Genomic DNA, 22,657 nt, shown 5'->3' with positions numbered 1-22,657 from the left:
GCTGAAGAGCGCTGGGTCTGGTTGTTGCCTGGACAGTACACCCTCTGGGAATCCCATGCGCCTGAGCTCCACAATGGGAAAAGGTGGAAATTGATTTAATAACTAATAAGCTGAGGAAAGGAAAGGTAATTAACAGGAAAATATTTTCCAAGATTGATTTGCAAGGCACAAATAATGATCTCTTGCATGCCTCCTTGTGAAGGTCCAGGAGATGAACATGTTCAAAACAGTCACTCTTACTCCCTACAAGCAAGAGATTGATCCCAGGAGTCTGGTTATGTGTTGGAAAAAATGCTTGGAAAAGTCTGATTACTACAAGAGGAGAAAAGCAACAGAGGAATTTAACAAGCAAAACTACTGGAAGAAGAAAGGGATTGCGATCAATCCCATGATGTTTACAGCTGGATACAATTCAACATATTACCACCAGGTAACCATTCTACTGAGACTTCCTCTTTTAAAACATCAGTACAGAAGGATCATAGGCCCCAGTATAACTGATGTTGGTTATAATTAAGGCATATTGAGATTTGTGGAGGTTAAATTAATCTAGAATCAGACAGATGTAGCAAGAGACATGGGCCTTTGGGTTCTGGTGAGAGGTCCACTTCCAATTTCCCTGCCTTCACTCCTGTACAGATTCCTGGCTCCAGAGGGTAAGCTGATTGGAGGAGGAGAAGGCTGTTTTGTTTATCTAATACAGGTTGAAGAAATGCTAAATGGAGCATAGGCAATTCTAAGACTGACCTATTAAACAACATATAAACTATCTAGTAGGATCAAGCTTACAGCAACAGACAGTATGTAGCAGTGAAGTCTATAGTTCCTATTCCTCTTTGAGACCACTTCCTTGCAGTACACTCCTCCTGAGTAAAAAGCCCTATTCAATAATGCAGTTTTACATTGTAGAAAGCCAGGAGAATGGGAGCTTTCCTGACCTCTTCAAGTAGGCTCTTCCGTAAGGGGGGAGCACCAAAGAAAAGGCACGTGTATGGGCAGCCGTTGATTTTGCCCACGTGCAGCGTGGCACCTGCAGAAGGCCCTGTTCAGATGAGCGAAGCTGCCATGGTGGAACAGAGGGAGAGAGGCAGTCCTGTAGATATGCTGGACCAAGGCCATGAAGAGCTTTGTATGTGATAACCAGTACCTGGAATTGAGCCCAGTTGCTGACAGCCAGCCAGTAGAGTGACTGCAAAATGGGAGTGATATTCATGCTCCTCCTGGCTCCCAATAATAAATGAGCTGCAGCGTTCTGCATCAACTGTAGTTCCTGAGTTAACTTAGAGGGGAGACCCGTGTACAGTTCATACCGTAGTCAAGTCTTGATGTTACAACAGCACGGGACCAGGTGGCCAGATCAGCTATGTCGAGGTAGGGGGCCATCTTCCAGGCTAGACTGAGGTTGTAGAAAGGGTTGTTGTTGTTTTTTGCAGCTAACTTAACTTGCTTTTCTAGAACTCAATGGGCTCCACCGGAGAAGGCAACCTCAATACAAACGGAACTCCAGTGTAAAGGAACTCAAAGGTTCCACAACCAATAACAAAAAAAAATGCATAATTTTAATGTATTTTTCTAATATTAAAGTGCAATGTGCTAAGGTAGTGCAGAACAATCAATATACAATATAAATAACATCACAATAAATAATCAGTCACAAGTATAAATCAGCAGGATCCATCACTACTTATTTCAAAGTCCAACCGATGAGAAGTTTATAAATCAGTATTTCAGACAGATGTCAAGATAGTGACCTCCAAGTCCATTATCCAGCAGAAGAAATGAAGCTGAGTGTTTCTTCAAACCATCAGCCACTGACACACTATGCCAGCAGTGAACCGGCAGTTAACGCCTGTGAAAGTTTTTTATTTTGTTTTTTATAGTTGCGGAAGGAAGGGGATACCTGTCAGTCCCTAGCAGTTAGGTCCCTCCAGCCCTCCACAATTAACACGCAGGTGTTCCAGTTGAAGTAGCTTTATTGAGATCCATACAGTACAGGTGTTCACCCAAAGTTGGCAATTGGCAGAAGTGACAATTCAAATTAAGGTATCACTAGTTATAGGGAACTTCCCGCCCTCCAACGTCCATTGACATTCTAGCACGAAACTTCCACAAAAGTTGTATGGGAACAAGTTAGTTTAAACTACATGAAGCACACAAGGAAACACCCCAGCTCCTGGGAAAGATACAGTGGGAGCTGTTAACAGTTAGCTCCAATTTAGTTCCAAGGACACTTGCCTGAGAAACCAAAAGTACATATTTCTACCAGATAACAAAGAGGCCCCTTTGGGTCTCTTGCAATTAACATTTAAGATACTCTCAAATGACTTATACAGAATACAGTAGAACTGTCGGCAAACAGAAATGACCAATATATAATGTCAAAAGCAAAAGACAAACATGGCATGTGCATATACAAATATGCACATAGCATGCTGAGCAAGAATATGAGGTTCTCTGTAATGAATCTCTACAATAATGATTAAAAATCAGTATCTTCAAATCAAATGCAAGTTGTATTGTCGAAGGCTTTCACGGCCAGAGAACAATGGTTGTTGTGGATTTTCCAGGCTGTATAGCCATGGTCTTGGCATCGTAGTTCCTGACGTTTTGCCAGCAGCTGTGACTGGCATCTTCAGAGGTGTAGCACCAAAAGACAGAGATCTCTCAGTGTCACAGTGTGGAAAAGAAGTTGGCAGGTAATTTATATCTATTCAGGAAAGTAGGGCTGGGCTGAGTCATTATGAAATAAGTACAATAAGCCATCAAAATTCATAAGCATAAGCACAATTTCAACAGGAAAGAAAAGACCTTGAGAATGAATAGACCATGGTTTCCAGTCCTGAAAAACACCAGGCTAACAAAATAATCTATACCCAACAATAGCCCTGCAGAGAAGATTAGCATATCAAGCACCAATCCATATGCAAAAGAACCTCCTCAGGATACAGTAAAGCCTCCCTCCATTAGCATTCCACACCCTGGGAAACTCTTACAGGATGACTCAGCCCAACCCTACTTTCCTGAGAAGATATAAATTACCTGCCAACTTCTTTTCCACACTGTGACACTGAGAGATCTCTGTCTTTTGGTGCTACACCTCTGAAGATGCCAGTCACAGCTGCTGGCGAAACGTCAGGAACTTCAATGCCAAGACCACGGCTAAACAGCCTGTAAAATCCACAGCAACCAAATGCAAGTTTCTTCAAATTACAGCTAATGTAGTGTAATAGTTAACAGTAGCAATCTGGGAGGACCCTGGCGGTTCATATCACATCTGAGCCATGAACTCAGTAAGCGGCCAGAGTGGCAAGCCACTCTGTTGCCCTGTTTGGGGAAGGGGCCAATACCAACCCACCTTTATGGGGTTGGAGGTTATAAGGATGATTAAAGGAGTATAAGCGAGCCCAATCTTGTCATCAGATCTTGGAAGCTGAGCAGGGTTGGCCCTGGTTAGTACTTGGATGAGAGACCAACGAGGAAGTCCAGGGTCACTACAAATTAGAGGTGGACATGAACCGGGGGGAAAACGAACTGTGTGGTTCATGGTTCGTCCAGTTTCACAAACCATGAACTTTCACAAACTTGCTCCAGTTCGCGAACCATTTTGTGGTTCATGGGATTTAAATACCCCTTTCCGTGTTGCTGTGAAGTGGCACGGAAAGGGGCATTTCACCCCCCACCAGTTTGGATCAGCTGCTTGTCGGGGAGATCCCTAACAAGCAGCTGATCTGGGATTTTAAATGCCCCTTTCCTTGCCGCTTTGTAGCAGCAAGGAAAGGGGTATTGGGCTTTTATACGAACCAAACAAACTGGCAGATCAGTTGATGGAAGTTCGTGGAAAATGGGCTTCCACAAACTGCTGGTTTGCGAAGCATGAACCGGCTCATTTTGTGATGAACTTTAGTTCATCTTGCAGGTCATGCCTATCTCTACTACAAAGAGGCAGGTAATGGCAAACCACCTCTGAATGTCTCTTACCTTGAAAACCCCAGCAGGTATTGCCATCAGCTGGCTGAGACTTGACAGCACTTTGCACGCACACATCTTGGGCTTTAAGACATACTTTCACTAAAAAAGTTGTTACCGTGTGTGTTTGTCGAGGCACATGTATCTTCCACTGGTGTCCATGTCAATAAGGCCTACCTTTTACCCAGGTTCAGTTTCACATTCAGAATCCATCTGTAGGAGACAAACCTATATCATACCTGGGATCAGGGAAGGAAAAAGGGAAGGAGAAGACATACATTTCTAAGTGGATCTTTTTTAAAAAGGGATGAAACTCCAAGGCAGGCTTGGAAATGAAAACAGAGGTAGTTTAATTGAAGAGAAATATGATAATGTACAATGTCTAAGCAATATTTAGAATACATTAAAACACTAAGAAGCTCAAAATGTATGCAGCTATTCCCTGTGCTCATAAAACAGATCTCTGTTAGAACCAAAATACATGATATGAAATCTGTGTCTCAGGACGCAGGTTCCTGACCCTATTCACAGTCCTATATTCTAGCCATGGACTCGCCTTTGGAAAGCTCTCAGTTTTTCCATTTGGCTGCATATGGGGCATGGGGAAGGAGGTGCTTCAGGTCTCCCTCCCACAGCACTTTTGCCACTGGAAACAGAGTGGGGGGGGGTGCTTGCCCGTTCCTCTGCCATGACCTGTCTATCCAAGGGCATCTCAAGGTTCTAAAGTTAACAATTGCTTTAAGGGAGCTGGGGCAGTTTGGATATAAGAGGAGAGAAATAATAGAAACAGATTTCCCAGACTTGGTGAGAGGGAGAAAATTTTCAAATACAGCAGAAGCAAGCTTTCTAATAAGTAAACGGAAAGGTTTGGGGGGTAGGGTTGTCTGGAGAGCTTCCAGAATGTCAATTGATCTCCAGATACCAAAGATCAGTTCTCCTGGAGAAAATGACTGCTTTGGAGGGTGGGCCCTATGGCATTACAGCCCACTGAAGTCCCTTCCCTTCCCAAACACTGCCCTCCTCAAGCTCAACCCCCAGATCTCCAGGAATTTCCCAACCTGGAGCTGGCAACCCTACTTGGGGGGATGGAAGTGAACCAGGAGAAGCTTTCACAACCGAATACTTTTTGACTAAAGACTGCAAGAGGCAGGGCTTTTTTCAGGGGGAACACGGGGGAACGGAGTTCCGGAACCTCTTGAAAATGGTCACATGGCTGGTGGCCCCGCCCCCTGATCTCCAGACAGAGGGGAGTTGAGATTGCCCTCCACGCCGCTGAGCAGGGCCACCAGCCATGTGACCATTTTCTCCAAGGGCAACCCACTTAGTTCCACTACCTCTTTTCCCAGAAAAAAAGCCCTGGCAAGAGGGAAGCATATTTAGAAGAAAGGAGAGGCATCATCTCTTTGGGAGAAAAGTTCATTGTTAGATGCTGAGGTTCCTCTTGTTGGGGAAGCCTGAAGCCAGGCAAAAGAGTATTGTCCACAAAAGCATCTGGAATTAGATTGAAATGCTTAGAATAACCGTTAAAGGGCTGGGCTTGCTTGATTAGGTCATTTGCTCTACCCGTTTTCCATCAAGCCTTAATATCTGCTGTGCCACAAGTCTGCTGAAAAGCTGCTGGCGCTCACTAAGATACACCAGAGGCCTCCTTCATCCTGCTACTCCACTGTCAGCCCTAATTGGCTGGACACTCCCAGCATTTCAAGCACAGTCGTTGTCAGGTCCTGCCAGAGAGATCCCCCAAGAACTCCACTGCAAACACTCAGGCGTACGAGTTAAAATTGCTTTATTAGAGATCCATCAGTATCAAGAAGCTCAGACAGTAGCATTGGCAGAAGTGACGCAAAGGGAGAAAGCAATGTTAGTTATAGGGGAGTGTTCCTGCCCTTGGGATAGGGACCGTTGGGACTTCGGTGCGCAGGCTCCAGGAGGATGGGTGAGGGACGGGGGAGAAGGGAATGAGCTCATTCCAACTCTCAGGGCGATACGGCTCCAACCGGCACTCCAAGGCCTCATTCCCTCGCCAGCCAAGAAATCGAAAGTAGACACCTGCAAGATAAGCAGCTGACAGCCAAGCAGCAACTATATATCCTTTACACATTCTCAGAGGATCAGACTATAATGCATAAAGACACTCATGGCAGATATGCTGGACGTATCTGACAGTCATATTTCAGCCCTGATATTCTTCTTGACCAGTAACTAGACCTTGCATCTACAACTTGTGATTCTACTACTTAGGTCTCTTTCTTGTTACCGACATTGTGGTTGTATTGTCGAAGGCTTTCACGGCCGGAGAACGATGGTTGCTGTGGGTTTTCCGGGCTGTATTGCCGTGGTCTTGGCATTGTAGTTCCTGACGTTTCGCCAGCATCTGTGGCTGGCATCTTCAGAGGTGTAGCACCAAAAGGTGCAAAAGCTGCGACTGGCATCTTCAGAGGTGTATCTGTGACACTGAGAGATCTCAGTCTTTTGGTGCTACACCTCTGAAGATGCCAGCCACAGCTGCTGGCGAAACGTCAGGAACTACAATGCCAAGACCACGGCAATACAGCCCGGAAAACCCACAACAACCGACATTGTGGTTGTTCTGCCCTCTTTCAATGAGGTGTAGTTTTGCTCCTGGTATGTTTATCTGCATCAAATTATTAGGCGCTAGTATGACGTTAGTAGATATTTATTAATGAATGGTCAAAATCAGAATAATGTTTATTATGTGCGACCAAAATCCATCAAACTAATAAAAATAAGTAAAACGTGAACAAAGAAGATAAAACTATAATGTTAAAACCACATAAAAGTACATTAAAACACATTTGTGTGTGGAGAAATTATCCCTAAAGTCCAATTGTGGAGTCTCCTCTAAACCACTGGTCTTACATTTACCAAGGCAGACAACAATTAGCAATTAAAGAAGGAAAAGGTTTATTATGAGATGATAATGATGATGATGATGATAAACTGATGCACACTCTAAACAATAGTGCATACTCCATAAGGTTTGCACCTATATTTCTACCTTCTCATTAAAGAAAACATTATTGTTTACAGAAGTAAAATAAGTTACACAGGCAAACAAATAGAAAGAATAGAAATCAATGAAATTTCAAACAGAGAAGAGACACTGAGGGGAAAACTGGGGTTTCTTTCTGTAGCCTGCTCCAAGCAGCTTACCCTAAGCCCTCTCTTCCTTCTACCAGTGGCCTTCCTTTTGTTACATACTTTGTAAACCAGTACAATAAAATGAAAATAAGAGGAAAAAATAGACATTAGGGGAATGTGGCAGGCAAGACCACCTTAATTTTTTATTATTAGGACTAAAATATTGGATCGTGGCCTCTTTTTAGGAAAATTCCTTAGCACCTTCGTTATCCACAGGGGAAAGAATCTGAGCCCTTAAGCATATGAATGAAGTCTATTATTTTTCTGTTTCTCTGCAGGCAGCAGCTCTGGTGAACATCTATTTAGATGGGTCGGTGTTGGTGCTGTGCGGCGGAGCAGAGCTCGGACAAGGGCTATACACCAAGGTGTTACAGGTAAGACAGGCATCCAACACCTGTGTACATTACAACATAGAGCTACGGAGGGAAAGCTGTTTTGCCAGTGCAATTCTGGGCACACGTTTCCATTGTGTCTTAGGCCAAAATAACTGGATAAATTCCAAGCTAGCCCAATCTTGTCAATATTTGGAAGCTGAGCCGGGTCAGCCCTGGTTAGTACTTGGATCAACAAGGAAGTCTGATGTTGCTACACAGAGGCAGGCAATAGAGAGGCATGGCAAGAAATCTCTGACCGTCTCTTGCCATGAAAACCCCACGAGGTTGCTGTAAGTCAGCTGCAATTTGAAGGCGAAAAAAATAATCCAGTTTCGTAGTTATTTTTTAGTGAGACCACAGATTTTCTAACAAGTTTGTTCCTTTATTTCCTTGACTTTAATTGCAAATGTTACATTCCCTCTCCATTTGAGAATGTGCTGTAATTTCTAGCGTCTGATATCTTTTTTGCTTTTGGAACAAAAAGGTTGCCAGCCATGAATTAAAGATACCCTTGTCTTACATACATCCTTTTGAAAGAAGCACCGTTCCAATACCCAACGCAATTGGCACCGGGGGATCCATTAGCTCGGAGGTCAACGGTAAAGCAGTTAAGGTTAGAATGCTTATTTTTGGTTATTACAATTTCTTGCAAGTAACATCTCAGAGCACTTCTGATATTTTTTCACCATTTGCAGATCCCAGTCTAAAAGAAGTTAGTCAGGGTGAAACCCCATTCAATTTGAGTGGAATTTAGTCCCATAGTAAGTCCCATAACACATTCCTAAACTGATGGATTGTGTATTAAGAAAAGCAGACGAAACACTTGGAATAAAAACAGGCACAAGCACTGTGTTAGATGCCAAGATAGAAGAGAACTTTGATGGGACAGACTTACCTAAAAGAAAATTGGAGTGGAATTGTGAAAAATATTCCCCACACAAATGGAGGAGAAAATCAGCTTTCTTTGGTGAAAATACAGAAAGCGGAGAAGAAGTGGGAGGAGCGTGCTGAAAAGAAAGCTGCGAGGAGGAGTTTTAGCATACTGCTTCTGCATGAAGTACACAGCATGCAACATACTCCAATCAAGAAACACATCACAAAGATGAAGAGAGATAAACAGGGACATTATAATGTGTTTAACGGCACCTCACATGAATGGCGAGAAGGCAAAAAGAGCCGGCTATGGCTGATCATCGGAAAGAAAGAGTTTCAATACTATTCCAGAGGGAGAAAGAAGAAGAAACAAAATGAATCTTAAAGTGTGACCCTTGTTTCTTTATCTCCTCTCCCCTCTTCTGTTTATATGGCATAGAGCTTTAAACTGAAGTGAGATTAAAGGGGTGGGTTAAATAGTGTTGTTAGGGGCCTTGCAGATAAGGATGGTATATGGGACATATTGGGATTTTTATATGTCCATGTTCTAAATGCTACTTAAATTGCTTTAACAAAAAACTTAGAGAATCTGGAAAGAAGCTAGGCTTAATATGCCTCCTTCTGTTTCATGTGGTTACTAGAGGGAGTGTGGCAAATGGGTCTTTGTAGTCTTTTATTTTCCTTCTCACTCCTTATTTTCTTCTTTGGATTTCTTTCCTTTAAATAAAAGTATAAGAAAGTTGTTGAGACAAGATATCTTCTAGGATTAACAGGGGAAACACTAGGGAGGTAGAGAAAACTTTGTAAATCTGTTAAATTTCAAAACTTAAACTATTGGCTAAGCTAAGTCTACCTATACACTTTCTCTCGCCTTTTGTAATGAAAATACAAGTACAAAACCTTAGATGGCTTGGGTTTTGATGCATGAAAGACGGAGGGTAGGCTGTTACAAAAATCTGAATATATATTTTTCTCCTTTAAGAAATTATTTAGTCAATGATATACACAAATAATGGGACTAATAATAGAACATAAAGATGTGGCTGTTTTTGTTTTTTTGTTTTTAGCTCTGTCTCCGGATTGGCTATGGGCTTAATACCCTAGGCTTAAGAATTAAAGGATTGAAGTGGGCCTTAAGAATCTGCTCACTTAGAACTTAAATAATTGTAAGAAATGAGAAAAGGAATTGAGTAGTTGGGTAAAAGAGCAAGGAATTTAAAAGGTGCTTGGGGAGATCTAAACGGACCGTGTATTGTATAAATGGGGAAATGGGGGGGGGGTAGTCAGTGCTCGGTTTCTTTTTTTATGGATTGATGTCAGTATTGCAAATTTCTTGAAATTTTGGATGTATAATGACTATCTTGTACCCGAACCTGATACTAAAAAATGTTTTTTTTCTTTTTAAAAAATCTAATAAAAATCTATTATTAAAAAAAAGTCCCATAATAGGTCCCATAGAGTAAACATACATGCTACATGCCCCATTGCTTTCTCTTGACTTATGCATGATTAGGTTGGCACATCTATCTCTACTAAGAGTTCTGGATAAAAAAATATTTTTTCAGTGTATTTGCTGCTCCCACTGTCATTTAGGGGCTGTCCAGACATTTAAAAACACATTTTTCCTCTAGTTAGCTTTCTTTACGTTAGGAATATTGGTGGTAAAACAATTAATTACTATTGTGAAGGTCTCCCTTTGCTTATACTTTGCATGGTACCTGTTGTATTTCGTGGTCTTTTAGTTTTATTATGTTCTGAGCATTTATATCCCACCCTTCTATCCTAAAACTCCAGGGTGAGTTACAATAGAATTAAAAGCAATGCAAGTACACCAGCAGTGTGTAAAAATGACAACCAGTCAAACAGCAACCTCTCGTTTCCAAATACAGTTAGAGCACCAACATCATTAAAATGCATTGGTTAATAAATAATTGTCAGAGATAAGCAGATCCATAATTTCGGTTTACTTAATCAGTGGAACACCAACTGGGATGGATCCAGGCAGACTTATCATAGGATAGAATTTCAGAATCTCTCTGCAGAGAAGAGGGCCGTCTCTTGTAGCCATCCATTGCATTTCATACGATGAGCCCCCCTGGAGAAGGATCTCCCATTATTATCGTAATGCCCAGGCAGGTCTATGTGGGAGAAGGCGATCTTTGAGCTCCTGCGGCCACAGGCTGTGGATGGCTTTAAAGGTCACAATCAACACCTGGAAGTGGGGCTGGCAACTAACAGGCAGCCCTTGATGGTGACCCAAAAGAGGAGTGACACGCTCCCAACACCTTGTCCTGCCCAAGCTGGAGAGCTACACCAGCTGCCGATTCCAAAGGGGGTTCCAAGCCTGGTCCGCCTATCAGTCCCAGCAACAATGGCCACATACCTCCTGCCCAGGAAGGATGAGCTGAAATGGGCTGAAGGTATCCCCAGACACCCAGCTATCCTGAACCGTTTAGGGATCCAGGACCACCCCAAGTTCAGTGAAATTGCAGCATGTAATTTACAACCAGAAGTACCTCCATCTGCTCTACATTTGTCCACTCCCAATCCTAAATATGAGTAAATCAACCTTTCTGCTGCCATGCTACATGCAAGAGGCCTACTCCTCTTCTTTAAAAGTATTTTAAAATCAAAAGTGATTTTTGTCAAATTTTAATTGGTATGGGTATGAATATGAGTAGTGTTGTCATTTCTGGGCTGGGAAATGCATGGAGATCTTGGACGTACTCTTGGGGTCCCAAAGGCCATGTGCCCGTGGAGACAGGGCCTCCTGACGACTAGAGCTTGGCTCTCAACACTGAAATTCTGGCTTCGCCTTCATTATAGGGCAGGATCCAACAGTTACAACTCCTTAATGTTGTCAGGCCCATTTTCATCTAACTGGTTTCATTTAATCTCGAGGAAAATCCCGTCAATTGGTATCATTCTGGACTCCCTGTTTATTCTTGACGAAACTCAGTCATTTAGATCCCTGAGAGCCAAACTACAAGTGACGTCTTACACAGGTTGGACACTTGTCAGCTTCCCTCAAGTTTTGATGGGAAATGTAGGCGCCCTGGTTTTACAGCTTGACTCTCCATTACAGCTGCAAGACCAGGATGCCTACATTTCCCATCAAAACTTGAGGGAAGCCGACTAGTGTCCAACCTGTGTAAGACGTCACTTTTGGTTTGGCTCTGAAACAAACTCTCTGGTCTCCTGCAGACAAAACTCTGCAATTCACTATAACTCCAAGACAGAGGTTTCCAGCTACTTATTTTACACAACTCACAACCCCACATTTACGCCGTCAAGATTCAATGTCTCCCTGTCTGCAGTTCTTTATGGAAGCTTTGTGAACTTGCTCTACCACGAAAGAACATGCCCATGCAAAAACAGGGAACCAGAGCTGATTGTTCACATTTTGCTACGATGTGAGTTTTACATCGAAATATGCGAAGCTCTAGTTAAGTCTATTTTGCATAACAGGTACAGCCTCCCAGAAGTGAGGCTCATTTCCCGTCTTTTATCGGATCAGTGCCCCCATATTACCATCTCAGTAGCAAGATTTCTTTGGTCTGCTATGAGAATTAGGAACTACAAGATTAAAGCTCTGGAGAGATGATTGATTTTGAATTGTATTTTGTATAATCAAATATTGATTTTATCTGACTTTGTTTTATGCAAATAAAGGGACTGACTGACTGACTGACTGACTGACTGACTGACTGACTGACTGACTGACTGACTGACTGACTGACTGACTGACTGACTGACTGACTGACTGACTGGAGATGTGATGCCATACAGTCAATCTTGCAAAGCGGCTTTCTCTTCCAGGGGAACTGATCTCTTTCTTTGGAGTTCATTTGTAATTCTGAGAGAACACTAGGCTCTACCTGGAGGTTGGCAACCATATCTGTTGTCACAGATGTGATGCTACAGGTGCTAGCCGATACCTATTCAGTATATTCCTGCAACTGCAATCTAAGTAGCGCTCCTAAAAGCAATTCCAGTACATGTTGCAGTGAAAAGTCATTGTTTTCTCTATGAATTCAGCCTGACTATTTCAGAACTGTAACCTGCTTATTTGGAAGCCAGTTTTGTATTAAAAACCAGTGGAAATAGATTCTGATCGGGCAGTTAAACCAACTGCACTACAGTCGCCTTTGAGGTCCCACTGACATTTAAGATGCTATTCCTGAATAGAGTGGTTTCCGGTTTTCCATAATGGTTGAAAACAGCACTACCAGGGGCCCCTGGGCCTTTCACAGCTATTTCATGGGCAGAAATTCAACAGGTGACGTGCCCCCCCCATCAAAAAATCATGAACATCAGCTAAAGCATCTCTCCAGGCTTCTCTCGTTTCCTTCTCCTCTGTGCTCTCTTTAACTTAAAAAGAGCTCATGAACCCTTTGGGGTCAGAGAAAAGGATTCATTTGGTGGCCTTAGCTATTCTTTTCTTCCATACTTTAAAAAAAAAACCTTTAACTTGGTTTTTTGCTTTATTACATCTTACTTTGGAAAAAAAACAATTCAGAGAATATTAGAAAATACACACTTGGGGTTTTTTTGCTATAATGAATTCATCCTGCTTTCCCTTGTCGTTTGTCCCAACAGAATGCTTGCCAGATTCTCCGGAAGCGCCTCGAGCCCGTCATTAAAAAAAACCCCAAAGGCAAGTGGGAGGACTGGGTAAGCAGCATTTGTGTTCTTGGAATGGAATCATTATCCTGCGGGTCGTGTTTTTGTGGAGACAGCCGGATCCCCATTCCAATCCCTGCTTGTCTAGACTGATGATCAGAACCAACCTGGCAGGCAGAGCTCTGTAGGGTGGTGGTATCGTCTCTTCCGTCCCTTCACACTCACAAGTTTACTCTTCTGTGACACACACACACACACGCACCCCAAGCAAATTGATCAACCCCCCATGCTTGTTGATTATTCACAGTTCATCATCTGCACAGTCTTGGTATTTTCCAATAATTCTGAGTTGCACTAAGCTGCGCGAATGGGAAGCTTGAACAAAGCCACGCCCTAAAATGTATTAGATTTCCTAAAGAGAAAGTCAAGGTCTGCCTCAAGTTGCCTAGTTCCTCACCTCATGCCTTAAAACTAATGACAAATCATAAATGTGCCAGTTTTGTGGAGGAGAACAAGGTTCTACTTAATGCCCCCCTTTTGATCTATGTTTTAATTTATCCGTGTGTCATTTGATGGTTGATCTCTTGCAGATTAAAAAGGCTTTTGAGGAGAGCATCAGTCTCTCGGCTGCAGGCTTCTTCAAGTAAGGAATCCTTCATCGCTTACAAAATTGCTAACTTTGGGGCTCAGCAGTGATGTTTCTTCAGATTGTGTGACTTAAGGCTCAAAGATCTGTGACAGTGGGAATGCCCTGAATGGAACTCCCGGCATTCCTTTTCCCTAAAAATCAGGCACACCAGGACCCAATTTGAACCAAGACCACAAGAGAGGAGTTTTTAAAGCCTTCCCCTGTACCCTGATCCTGGTCTGAAATAGCCCTGAGAACCCACTATTTCAGTGCAAGACAAATTCAGGTACCAGGGCGACACAGCGTCTCTTTGGCAAGTCACTGAGTTCGTTTAGGACACTCCTGGCATCCTTCTAGGATTAGCCTGTGCAGTTCGAACCAGCTGGGCCAGATGTTTGGAAGGGTGATGTTTGTATTGACTTGCATAGCAAAGACACCATGACCTAGAAATTGGGATGTGGTGAAAAGCTCATAGCCGGGCTTAAAGAGGCAGAGTGGGTAGAAGTCCAGTAGTGGATGCAGAAGGAGCAACGTTCATCAAATCTCCAGAGTGCTGATGTGCCTTGTCCAGAAGATGAGGCAGACCAGATGTTTCTCCATTAACAGTCCGGGCTCAGCTGTACACTTAAACGGGAAACAACAAAAAATAACCATGGCAGATGAGCAGTCCATGACCCAAAGGGCTTCCTTTCTGTTCCCCAGCCCTTGCTACAGCAGCATCGAACATGCCAATGATCTGGTTAGGGGTGTGCAGTTCTTAAAAAATTGCCATTATCTGAATCCAGATATCCTGAACACCACATATATTTGTTGGTCCAAAAATACCGACCTAGTGTTCCAGAAAGGAGGGTCCAAAAATACTCATTTAGTAGATCCAGGTTTTATTCTGCAATCTGAATACATTCAGATCCATTATTCCCTAAGGGGGAACATAACCTGGGAGGGCAGGGGGAATTGCATTTTTTCTGCAAACTCAACCAAAATTGCAGGGAAACTTGTCCTTCCTGTCCACCAAAGACCTCCTCCACCCCAGGTTCCAAGAAGGTTGAATCCAGGGGGTCCAATTCTGTGGGATCTAAACAAGCCCCACCATTCCCATTCTTCCATATGGGGGAAAATACTAAACTGGCTTTCCAGCAAAAAAAAACCCTTAACCAAACATCCAGGGGCTACCACTGGCTAAAGGGCAAGGCCAATGCAAGCTGAGCCAACATCAAACCCGAGATTCCCAGCAGAATCAATGTCAAACGAGAGCATCTCAGCAGAACCAAAGTGAAGCAAGGGACACTCTTGCAAGCCCAACAGAACCAGCGCCACTCACAGAAGCCAGGCAGAACCCAGCACCTGGCAGAGATGGCTCCTTGGAGGCGAAGATGAAATTAACAAACCTTTTCTCTTCCCTCCCCTCTTCCCTCTTCCCCACCCTTTCCCTTCTTCCCTTCCTCCGCCAACACCTGCCAAAGGTGGAGCTTCATTACGATAGAGGGCGGGAGGAGAGAGAGAGAGAGAGAGAGAGAGAGAGAGAGAGATCCTTTCTTGGTGCAAAAGAGGGAGGGAGGGGAGAGGAGGGGGAGAGGAGGAGGGGGGGGGGAGAAAAGCTCTGGTCACTACGGAGCCTGCCTAGATCCGCTGCACTGGGCAAGTGGCAAAGAGGGGCACGCATCCAGCCAAGGGCTTGCCACAGCCCCACAGCCAGCAAAACACACTCTCTCTCTCTCTCTCTCTCTCTCTCTCTCTCTCTCTCTCTCTCTCTCTCTCTCTCTCTGTGAGAATTCTGGACAGAGCCAGCCAAGATCGCTCCCCAGAGGGTGTGTTCATTTCATCTGCACCTCGGCGGAGCCATCTCTGCCGGCTCTGTCTTTTAAAACCACCCTAGTGTAGAGAAGTGAAACTGACCCTGCCTTTGGCCCTGTCTTTTTGAACTACGCTTCCCGGCTAACATCGCATCTCCCTACACTTGAGCGTCCTCGTGAAAGAAGTCTTATGTAAGAGACTCTGAGAGAGCATGAAAAAGCACCCCCCACAACAGCAAAAGCAATGGAAGTTTTAAATGAAAGTTTAGAAGGAAAGAAAAACTTGCCCCTTTCCCTGCTCTTACCTTACCCTTCCCCAACACAACACCAAGACAACTCCCCCCCCCCCCCCAAAAACAGGAAAAGAGCAAACCAGGTAGAAGTTCTTCAGATGTTCCAGGCAGGCAGCCAGCAGTTCCTCAGGTCACTTCGTCCTCCAGACAGGCAGCAGCAATAATCCAAAGTGCAGGTCGAAAAGGCAGTAAATCCAAAAGGCAGAGACTCCTAGAGCAGCCAGAAGCAAAGAGCACTCCAGAAATTTCTCTCGAAACAGAGTCTGCTCTGAGCCAGGCCTGCTTTTATGTTCTAGCAAGAATTTCAAAAAGGCTCGCGCATCTAAGAATCTCTGTGATTGGCTAGACAAATAGATCTCCCATTTAAAGCTTCCCCACCCATTGGTAGACCACCCCCCTCCCTCCTGCCTCACTCCCCTCTGCTGCCTGGGATGGAGCAGGGGGCGGGGGGGGGAGCCCAGGAAAGAACAGAACGGAGAAGCCAGCCGGCTTTAAAATGGCCAGTGCCATGATTCCTGGATAAACCCAAGTAATTCAGGTATATTTGGGGATCCAGTTGCCAATATATAACCAAATAGTAAAACCAAATAATACTGGTAAAATATCATTCAGGTAAATATTCAGCTCGGGAATACTGAGTTGCATACCCCTAGATGTGGTATTTTCACATGATTTGAAAGTCCAGCAAAGGAGGGTTTTTTTTTTTAATGAAAGTGTACTCCTAGCATCTACAGACCTTGTTTTGTTTCCCCCATCAGAGGGTATGTCACCAATATGGACTGGAAGACTGGAGAAGGCCACGCTTTTCCATACTACGTTTTTGGTGCAAGTTGCTCCGAAGTTGAGATCGATTGCCTGACAGGGGATCATAAGGTATTTCTTCGTGAAACTTTCTACTTCCACACGCTGACATCATTTTAAAAAGACAGTGGTCCATGCAAAGTAGCTCTTAGCCTGGAGTGTTAAGTCAAAGCTTATCTGGGCCTAAGATTTCCACAGTGTTTATGCTACAGGTCTAGAAGAACATTCTGTGTGCCGTGTACTCTACTGTGTTTATCTGGGCAATGCATGTCTCCATAGCCGTGATTCTGGCCTGGATGGACCACAGGTTGAACTATAGTATGGCATCTCCCTGGGACTTGCTTTGGGGAAAGGATTTGTCCAGTTCTAGCCCCAGGCTGTCTTAGACACGGTATATTCTTTAGCTTCCAAATGCAAGAAAGAGAGATCAGGATCTATGATGGTATTGTGGGTATGATTCTTATGTTATGGGTTGGGATGATGGTGGTCTTCAAACTTTTCTTAACTATTAATTTTTTTAAAATATGCTGTTCATTTTATTTGTCTGACAGAATCTCCAAACAGACATTGTTATGGATGCCTGTTACAGCATCAATCCGGCAGTCGACATAGGACAGGTACGTACCGGGGTCTTCGGACGGTTCTGGTTCCAGTTGCTTGGGCAGGGCGTTTGTTGGCAGCGTGCTCTAGTTTGATTTCATATTTTTAATCTTTCTCCTATTGTTTGGTTTCGGTTTTTTGGAGGAAGAGGAAAACTAACTTGTAGGAACATAAGTTGCTGTGAAGGAGTTTCTTTCGACCAACTGTTTGTTGTTTTCTTTTCTCTTTTTTCAGCTCATGTTGGCAGGAGAGTCAGTCACGCAGGCAGCTTTTATGAGAGAAGTCATCCAGTACAATTAGCCATTGCTTAGATAAAATGTCTTGTCTGCTTTAGTTTTTGCTTTATTTGTTTTCATTATTTTATCTTGTTAAGGTATTGTCTAATTGTTTAAGAGGACACATAACTACCAGCTGTGCTTTGGGTGTGTGAAGACAGCTGGCGGCAGGTAGTGAAGCCTCGAGAGTAGCTTTGTATTTGCATTTTAATTGATTTTGTATATACTTTTACTCAGGGCTTTTTTTCTGGGAAAAGAGGTGGTGGAACTCAGTAGGTTGCCCTCGGAGAAAATGGTCACATGGCTGGGGCCCCGCCCCCTGATCTCCAGACAGAGGGGCAGAGGGCAATCTAAGCTCCCCTCTGTCTGGAGATCAGGGGGCGGGGGCCCAGCCATGTGACCATTTTCAAGAGGTTCCGGAACTCCGTTCCACCACGTTCCAGCTGAATAAAAGCCCTGCTTTTACTCAGTTTTAGTTTATTTTTGCTTGGAAGGTTTTGAAAAGAAATTGGTACTAATTCAAATTAATTAGGCATATTAATTATCAACTGATTTGTTTATTAATATTAACTATACTATATTATATTTAGGATGAGGAAGAAGATAAGAAGCCCTTTTAAGGATAGCATTGTCCCGCTGTGCAAGCAAAATAGAATAGAGAGCTTTTTACCAGATAGATTCCAGAGCCTTTCAAACGATGCCCCTTTGTCAACTAGTAAATGTTTCTGTCTTAATACAGCAGTCTAATGCAAAAAAAGTGGCTGTACCTGTAATAAATTGTCAATAAGTAAGGGACACCATCCACAGGATACCAAACATTAATTTCATATATTAATGAACAATTCCAAATTTTTACAAAATATTCAAAGTGCAAAGTGCTCAAAACTATTTCAGCATATTCATACAAAATTCATCTCTTAGAACAATTCCCTTCAACACCATTTACAAATAGCCCTGAAGAAGCAGGCGCGAAATCTGCTCGCTGGTATCACAACCTTACCTCAAGGGAGAGATCTATTTTGGCATCACATACTCCATGGGAATTACACCTTTCCATCATGAGAAGAAATTGTGAATATTTATTGTAAAGGGGTGTAAAGGAAGAACAAGAGAAGCATTTGGACTTTAAAGAGTCTGGTGGGAATCGTCGTCCTCCGGGCTATTTGTAAATGGTGTTGAAGGGAATTGTTCTAAGAGACGAATTTAATACAGCAGTCGGCAGAGAGTGTTAAGGAAGTGTCAAATAGTAATGACCCTTTATTTCAGTATCCTTCACCAGTTCTTGAAAGGCCTTGTCCTGTCTGCACCCCTACAGCCATTCCGTTGCTCTCTGTATTGAACCACTGCTGTAGCCTGATACCATTTTACAGATGCTCTAACCGTAGCTTTCGTTTCTTCAGCAGCCTGAGAACCCAGCTGTCTTATCTGTTCTTTCTTTGGGGCTCACCGACGTGCCCTTGTGGTGTCTGAACTATTGTCACTTACTTCCCTGCATTCCCAGACCAGCTTCTGCACTAATCTGTGGTCTAGGTGGGGGGGGGGGGAAATGAGTGGGCATTTAGAGTATATACTTCCTTCAAGTTGCTGTTCCTATCAAGGAACTGTGTACAGCTAGGTGGGCTTTTGCCTCTTAGTATTCTATGGACATCTATATGGAAAAGATTGGATTTCTGAATAAAAACATTTACCCAAGAGCTTGGATTTCTTGTTACAATGGTACAGAGCCCTGTCTAGCATATCCTGTCACCCATAGCCTGACAGGCCTAGTCGTTCAAGACCTAAAAATCTAGTTTTATTAGCAAAGCAGATAGTACTTACTGCACAAACCTCGGGAAAAATTATGAGAAATTAGTCTTTATTACACAATATTGTTTGAAGGAAATAAGTCCTAGGCAAGATGTCCAAGATAATCCAATGAAGGAACCATCTACTGAATACAAGTGTGGGAAGAACTTGGGATTTACATAAACTAGTTTCAGGGAAATCAGAGGATCATCCGAACTCAGTTCCAGGGTACCTCTGGCCCTTCTCGCGATCCAGCCATGGCAGTTCTTAACATCTTTCCCTATCAAAGATGATGTATAAATTGGGCAATTATGTGGTCGTCAAGGAGACACCTGACATATTTACTGCATCTACCTTATGTTGATCTTAAGAGGATGGAAGGGATACATGGCCCTGTTTATCATAATAAGAGTTTTATTAACTTTTTCTCTCTTGAGGTTACCTTCATTACTTCTGTCCCAGCAGGATTATTTTAAGAAACAGGGTATAGTTCTGCTGAGATACCTTCAATGTCTTACAATGAAACCTCTAGTCTAGTTCATTCAAAGAAGGGCTTTGGTCAAACACGTCAGGCTAATAAGAATTTTCCTCCCTCTGTCTTCTGAAGGTCTCATGCTCTTGAGGGATGATGGAGAGATTTGCAGGTTCCGAATTATGTTTATACTCAAAACTCGAGGGAAGGAGAAGGAGAAAGATTTACAGGATCAGAACTATTCTACACAGTGTCAGAATTGTAACAGGGAGGCTACATGACCCTCTGAAGTAAATAATGGGAAAGAATGTCCAATTCCTGATTTAATAGTTTATTCACTGCCTATCAGACATAAAAACACCCTTTTGAGTAATTGGAGGAAAAATTAGTTGAAAAATTAGTACCCAGAGTTTTGTACTGCAGGCAAATGTTCATTTGGACTGACCCTCTATTTATTTAAATGGTTTAGCCCACTTTCCTGCCATTCTGAGGAGCTAAGGCCTCCTTGTCTCTCGTGGGTAAACACAGGCAAGAACAGGGGGGAGAAAGAACACGGTGTTCGTTGTTCGTTGTTTGTTGCCATCCACGAACAACGAACAATGAACACTGACGAACATGATCCTGTCACGAACATGTTCGTTGTTCGTGGGGGCCAGCAGGCTCTCCTCCAGCCATCAAGATCCCTACTACACCACTCCCAGAAACCCCACCTGAGCAGCCAGCAGGAAAGGTACCACTAATAAATAACAGCTTGGCCCCAGAGCCTGGCAGCAGCCATGGAACCTGAAGGGGTAGATCCCTACTACACCACTCCCAGAAACCCTACCTGAGCAGGCACCAGGAAAGGTACCAATAATAAATAATAGCTTGGCCCCAGAGCCTGGCAGCAGCCCTGGAACCTGAAGGGGTAGATCCCTATCACACCACTCCCAGAAACCCTACCTGAGCAGGCACCAGGAAAGGTACCAATAATAAATAACAGCTTGGCCCCAGAGCCTGGCAGCAGCCCTGGAGCCTGAAGGGGTGGATCCCTATCTCACCACACACAAAGAAAATTCAAGCTCCAATGCACTCGCCCTGTCTCTCTCTCCCTCTCTCTCCTGTTTGTTTAGAATGGGGCCTCACGAACACCACCATCCACCAGCAGATTGGGCTGTTCGTGGGGGTTTTTTAGTTTGTATTGCTGTTCGTGCCCATTTCTACTCATGGGTCAGAGGAAGAACCCACAGAAATGTCCCAGTAAAAGAAGACTGGATTAGACTTATATTTAGCTACAAGGCCAGGTTTAGCACACAGCAAGGGGAAGGGAACGATACACTTAAATTATGGTTACAAAACCTTCTTTCTGCAGCAGATTTAATACTTCTAGTGTTGGAAAATTCCTGGAGATTTGGGGAGGGAGTCTTCTGTCAGAAGTCTTGTGTCGAGAGACTCAGAGTCCACCCTCCAAAGCAGCCATTTTCTCCAGAGGAACTGGAGAGGAGCTGCCATTCTGCATGTAATTTGGCCGTGACTTACCTTGATTCGCCTTTTTGTAACTGCCAGGAAGAAGGAGATACCAGAAACAGAATTCCCCGCTAACAAACCTGTTGTGGTTACATTTCACTGAATTTTGATAAAACACTTTGGCTTCAAAACTCACTATTACTGGTCAGTCACCTTGTATAAGCCATGCAATTGCTGTATATGAATTCTTGAATGTAAGCTTTTACAGCTACTGTATATTTTTTTGTTCATGTACCCTGTGGTTGTTGAAGGTAGCTTTGTGTTGTTTGCAAGCAATTGGTTTTCAAAGCGTTTCTGGCTGTAGCTCACTTCCACGTTGTACCTATTAGCATTTTATGCCAGCTCTGATACCACTTAGAGTTCACTTTATTATCATTTAACTTTGTGATGAAGTATATTTTGTACATTTGTTTGAAGTTGCAATTGTTTATTCACTTTTAGTTAGTTGGTCATGGCTAGTTTCGTGCTTGGTTACCTTTTCCGTGACTCACTCTTTTCTTTGGTTTCCTAGCTGGAAGTTGGCACCCTAAATACTTTACTTATTCATACCAAAGTGATGTCTATTTATTCCCTCAGGTTGAAGGTGGCTTCATGCAGGGACTCGGCCTTTATACTCAAGAAGAAATAAAATTCTCCCCGGAAGGAGAGCAGTACACGCTGGGTCCAGACACGTATAAAATTCCTGCGGTTTGCGATGTCCCAGAATTGTTTAGAATCTACTTGCTACCAAACACAAGAAACCCCATTACAATCTACTCCTCCAAGGTAAATGTATTAGATATGTGGATAATATAGTCGCTCTGTATTGTTCAGTTACTGAATCTGCAAAAGGCATTTACTGCATTCATTTCGGTGTTTAGCGATAAGCCACTCCTGCAAGATGTCTGAACTATCTGGGATCTGATCACATGTTGGGCCCACTAATGAGAAAACAAAACACACACTCATCTAGTACGCTAGATGTCATTGGAAAAAATGGTCTCCTCTGTCTGTGTAAATTTATCCTTAGACCCCAGGGCCTGGACGGAACATTAACAGCGCAATCCTAAGCAGAGTTACTCCAGTCTCAGCCCAGTGACTGCACTGCTGTAAGGACAATATCAAAAGCCCTGTCTCTGAACAGCTTAGGTTGCCTACTAAGCCTCACACCAACACAACTCATCGAAGATTGAAGGCAAGACTTCACACAATGTTCTTCCCCCTGACAGAGGAGGCAGAGTTCATACCCTTCTGTGCTGTGTATCTTCCTGTTGCACTTAAGACACTTCTTGGTTCCGACCACCAACAAGAACTGTAGAGAATCCACATGCAAACACTATCCATAGGAAAAGGATAGAAAATGGGGGAAAGATGGAATGTAGAGGGGGAGAGACACCTAGCTCACATCATTTGCTGAGAAAACTTCTAGTGAGACTTCTGTTGTGGCCAGCAACAGAGAACAGAGTAGGATAGTTTAGCTCCACCCACTTGTTGACACCACTTCTCTTGAGTTGAGTGGAGCCACTG

The 22,657-nt window shown here is 43.4% G+C and overlaps 1 protein-coding gene across 1 annotated transcript in view; it reads left to right on the top strand.

The window, feature by feature from the left end:
* The window catches only part of LOC129324156 (aldehyde oxidase 3-like), a 151,105-nt gene that overhangs the window by 110,939 nt on the left and 17,509 nt on the right, over positions 1-22,657 (top strand). Inside the window, exons 26-33 of the mRNA XM_054971196.1 lie at positions 203-430; positions 7,407-7,502; positions 7,987-8,115; positions 12,975-13,049; positions 13,589-13,641; positions 16,471-16,585; positions 17,065-17,130; positions 21,728-21,916. Of these exons, the coding sequence (XP_054827171.1) occupies positions 203-430; positions 7,407-7,502; positions 7,987-8,115; positions 12,975-13,049; positions 13,589-13,641; positions 16,471-16,585; positions 17,065-17,130; positions 21,728-21,916 (951 nt within the window). The remainder of the gene's footprint in view (positions 1-202; positions 431-7,406; positions 7,503-7,986; positions 8,116-12,974; positions 13,050-13,588; positions 13,642-16,470; positions 16,586-17,064; positions 17,131-21,727; positions 21,917-22,657) is intronic.

The sequence above is a fragment of the Eublepharis macularius genome, chromosome 2 (genome assembly GCF_028583425.1).
Source record: "Eublepharis macularius isolate TG4126 chromosome 2, MPM_Emac_v1.0, whole genome shotgun sequence".
Lineage (NCBI taxonomy): Eukaryota > Metazoa > Chordata > Lepidosauria > Squamata > Eublepharidae > Eublepharis > Eublepharis macularius.
The sequence above is the reverse complement of the archived record's forward strand: the minus strand, read 5'-3'. Positions and strand labels throughout refer to the sequence as shown.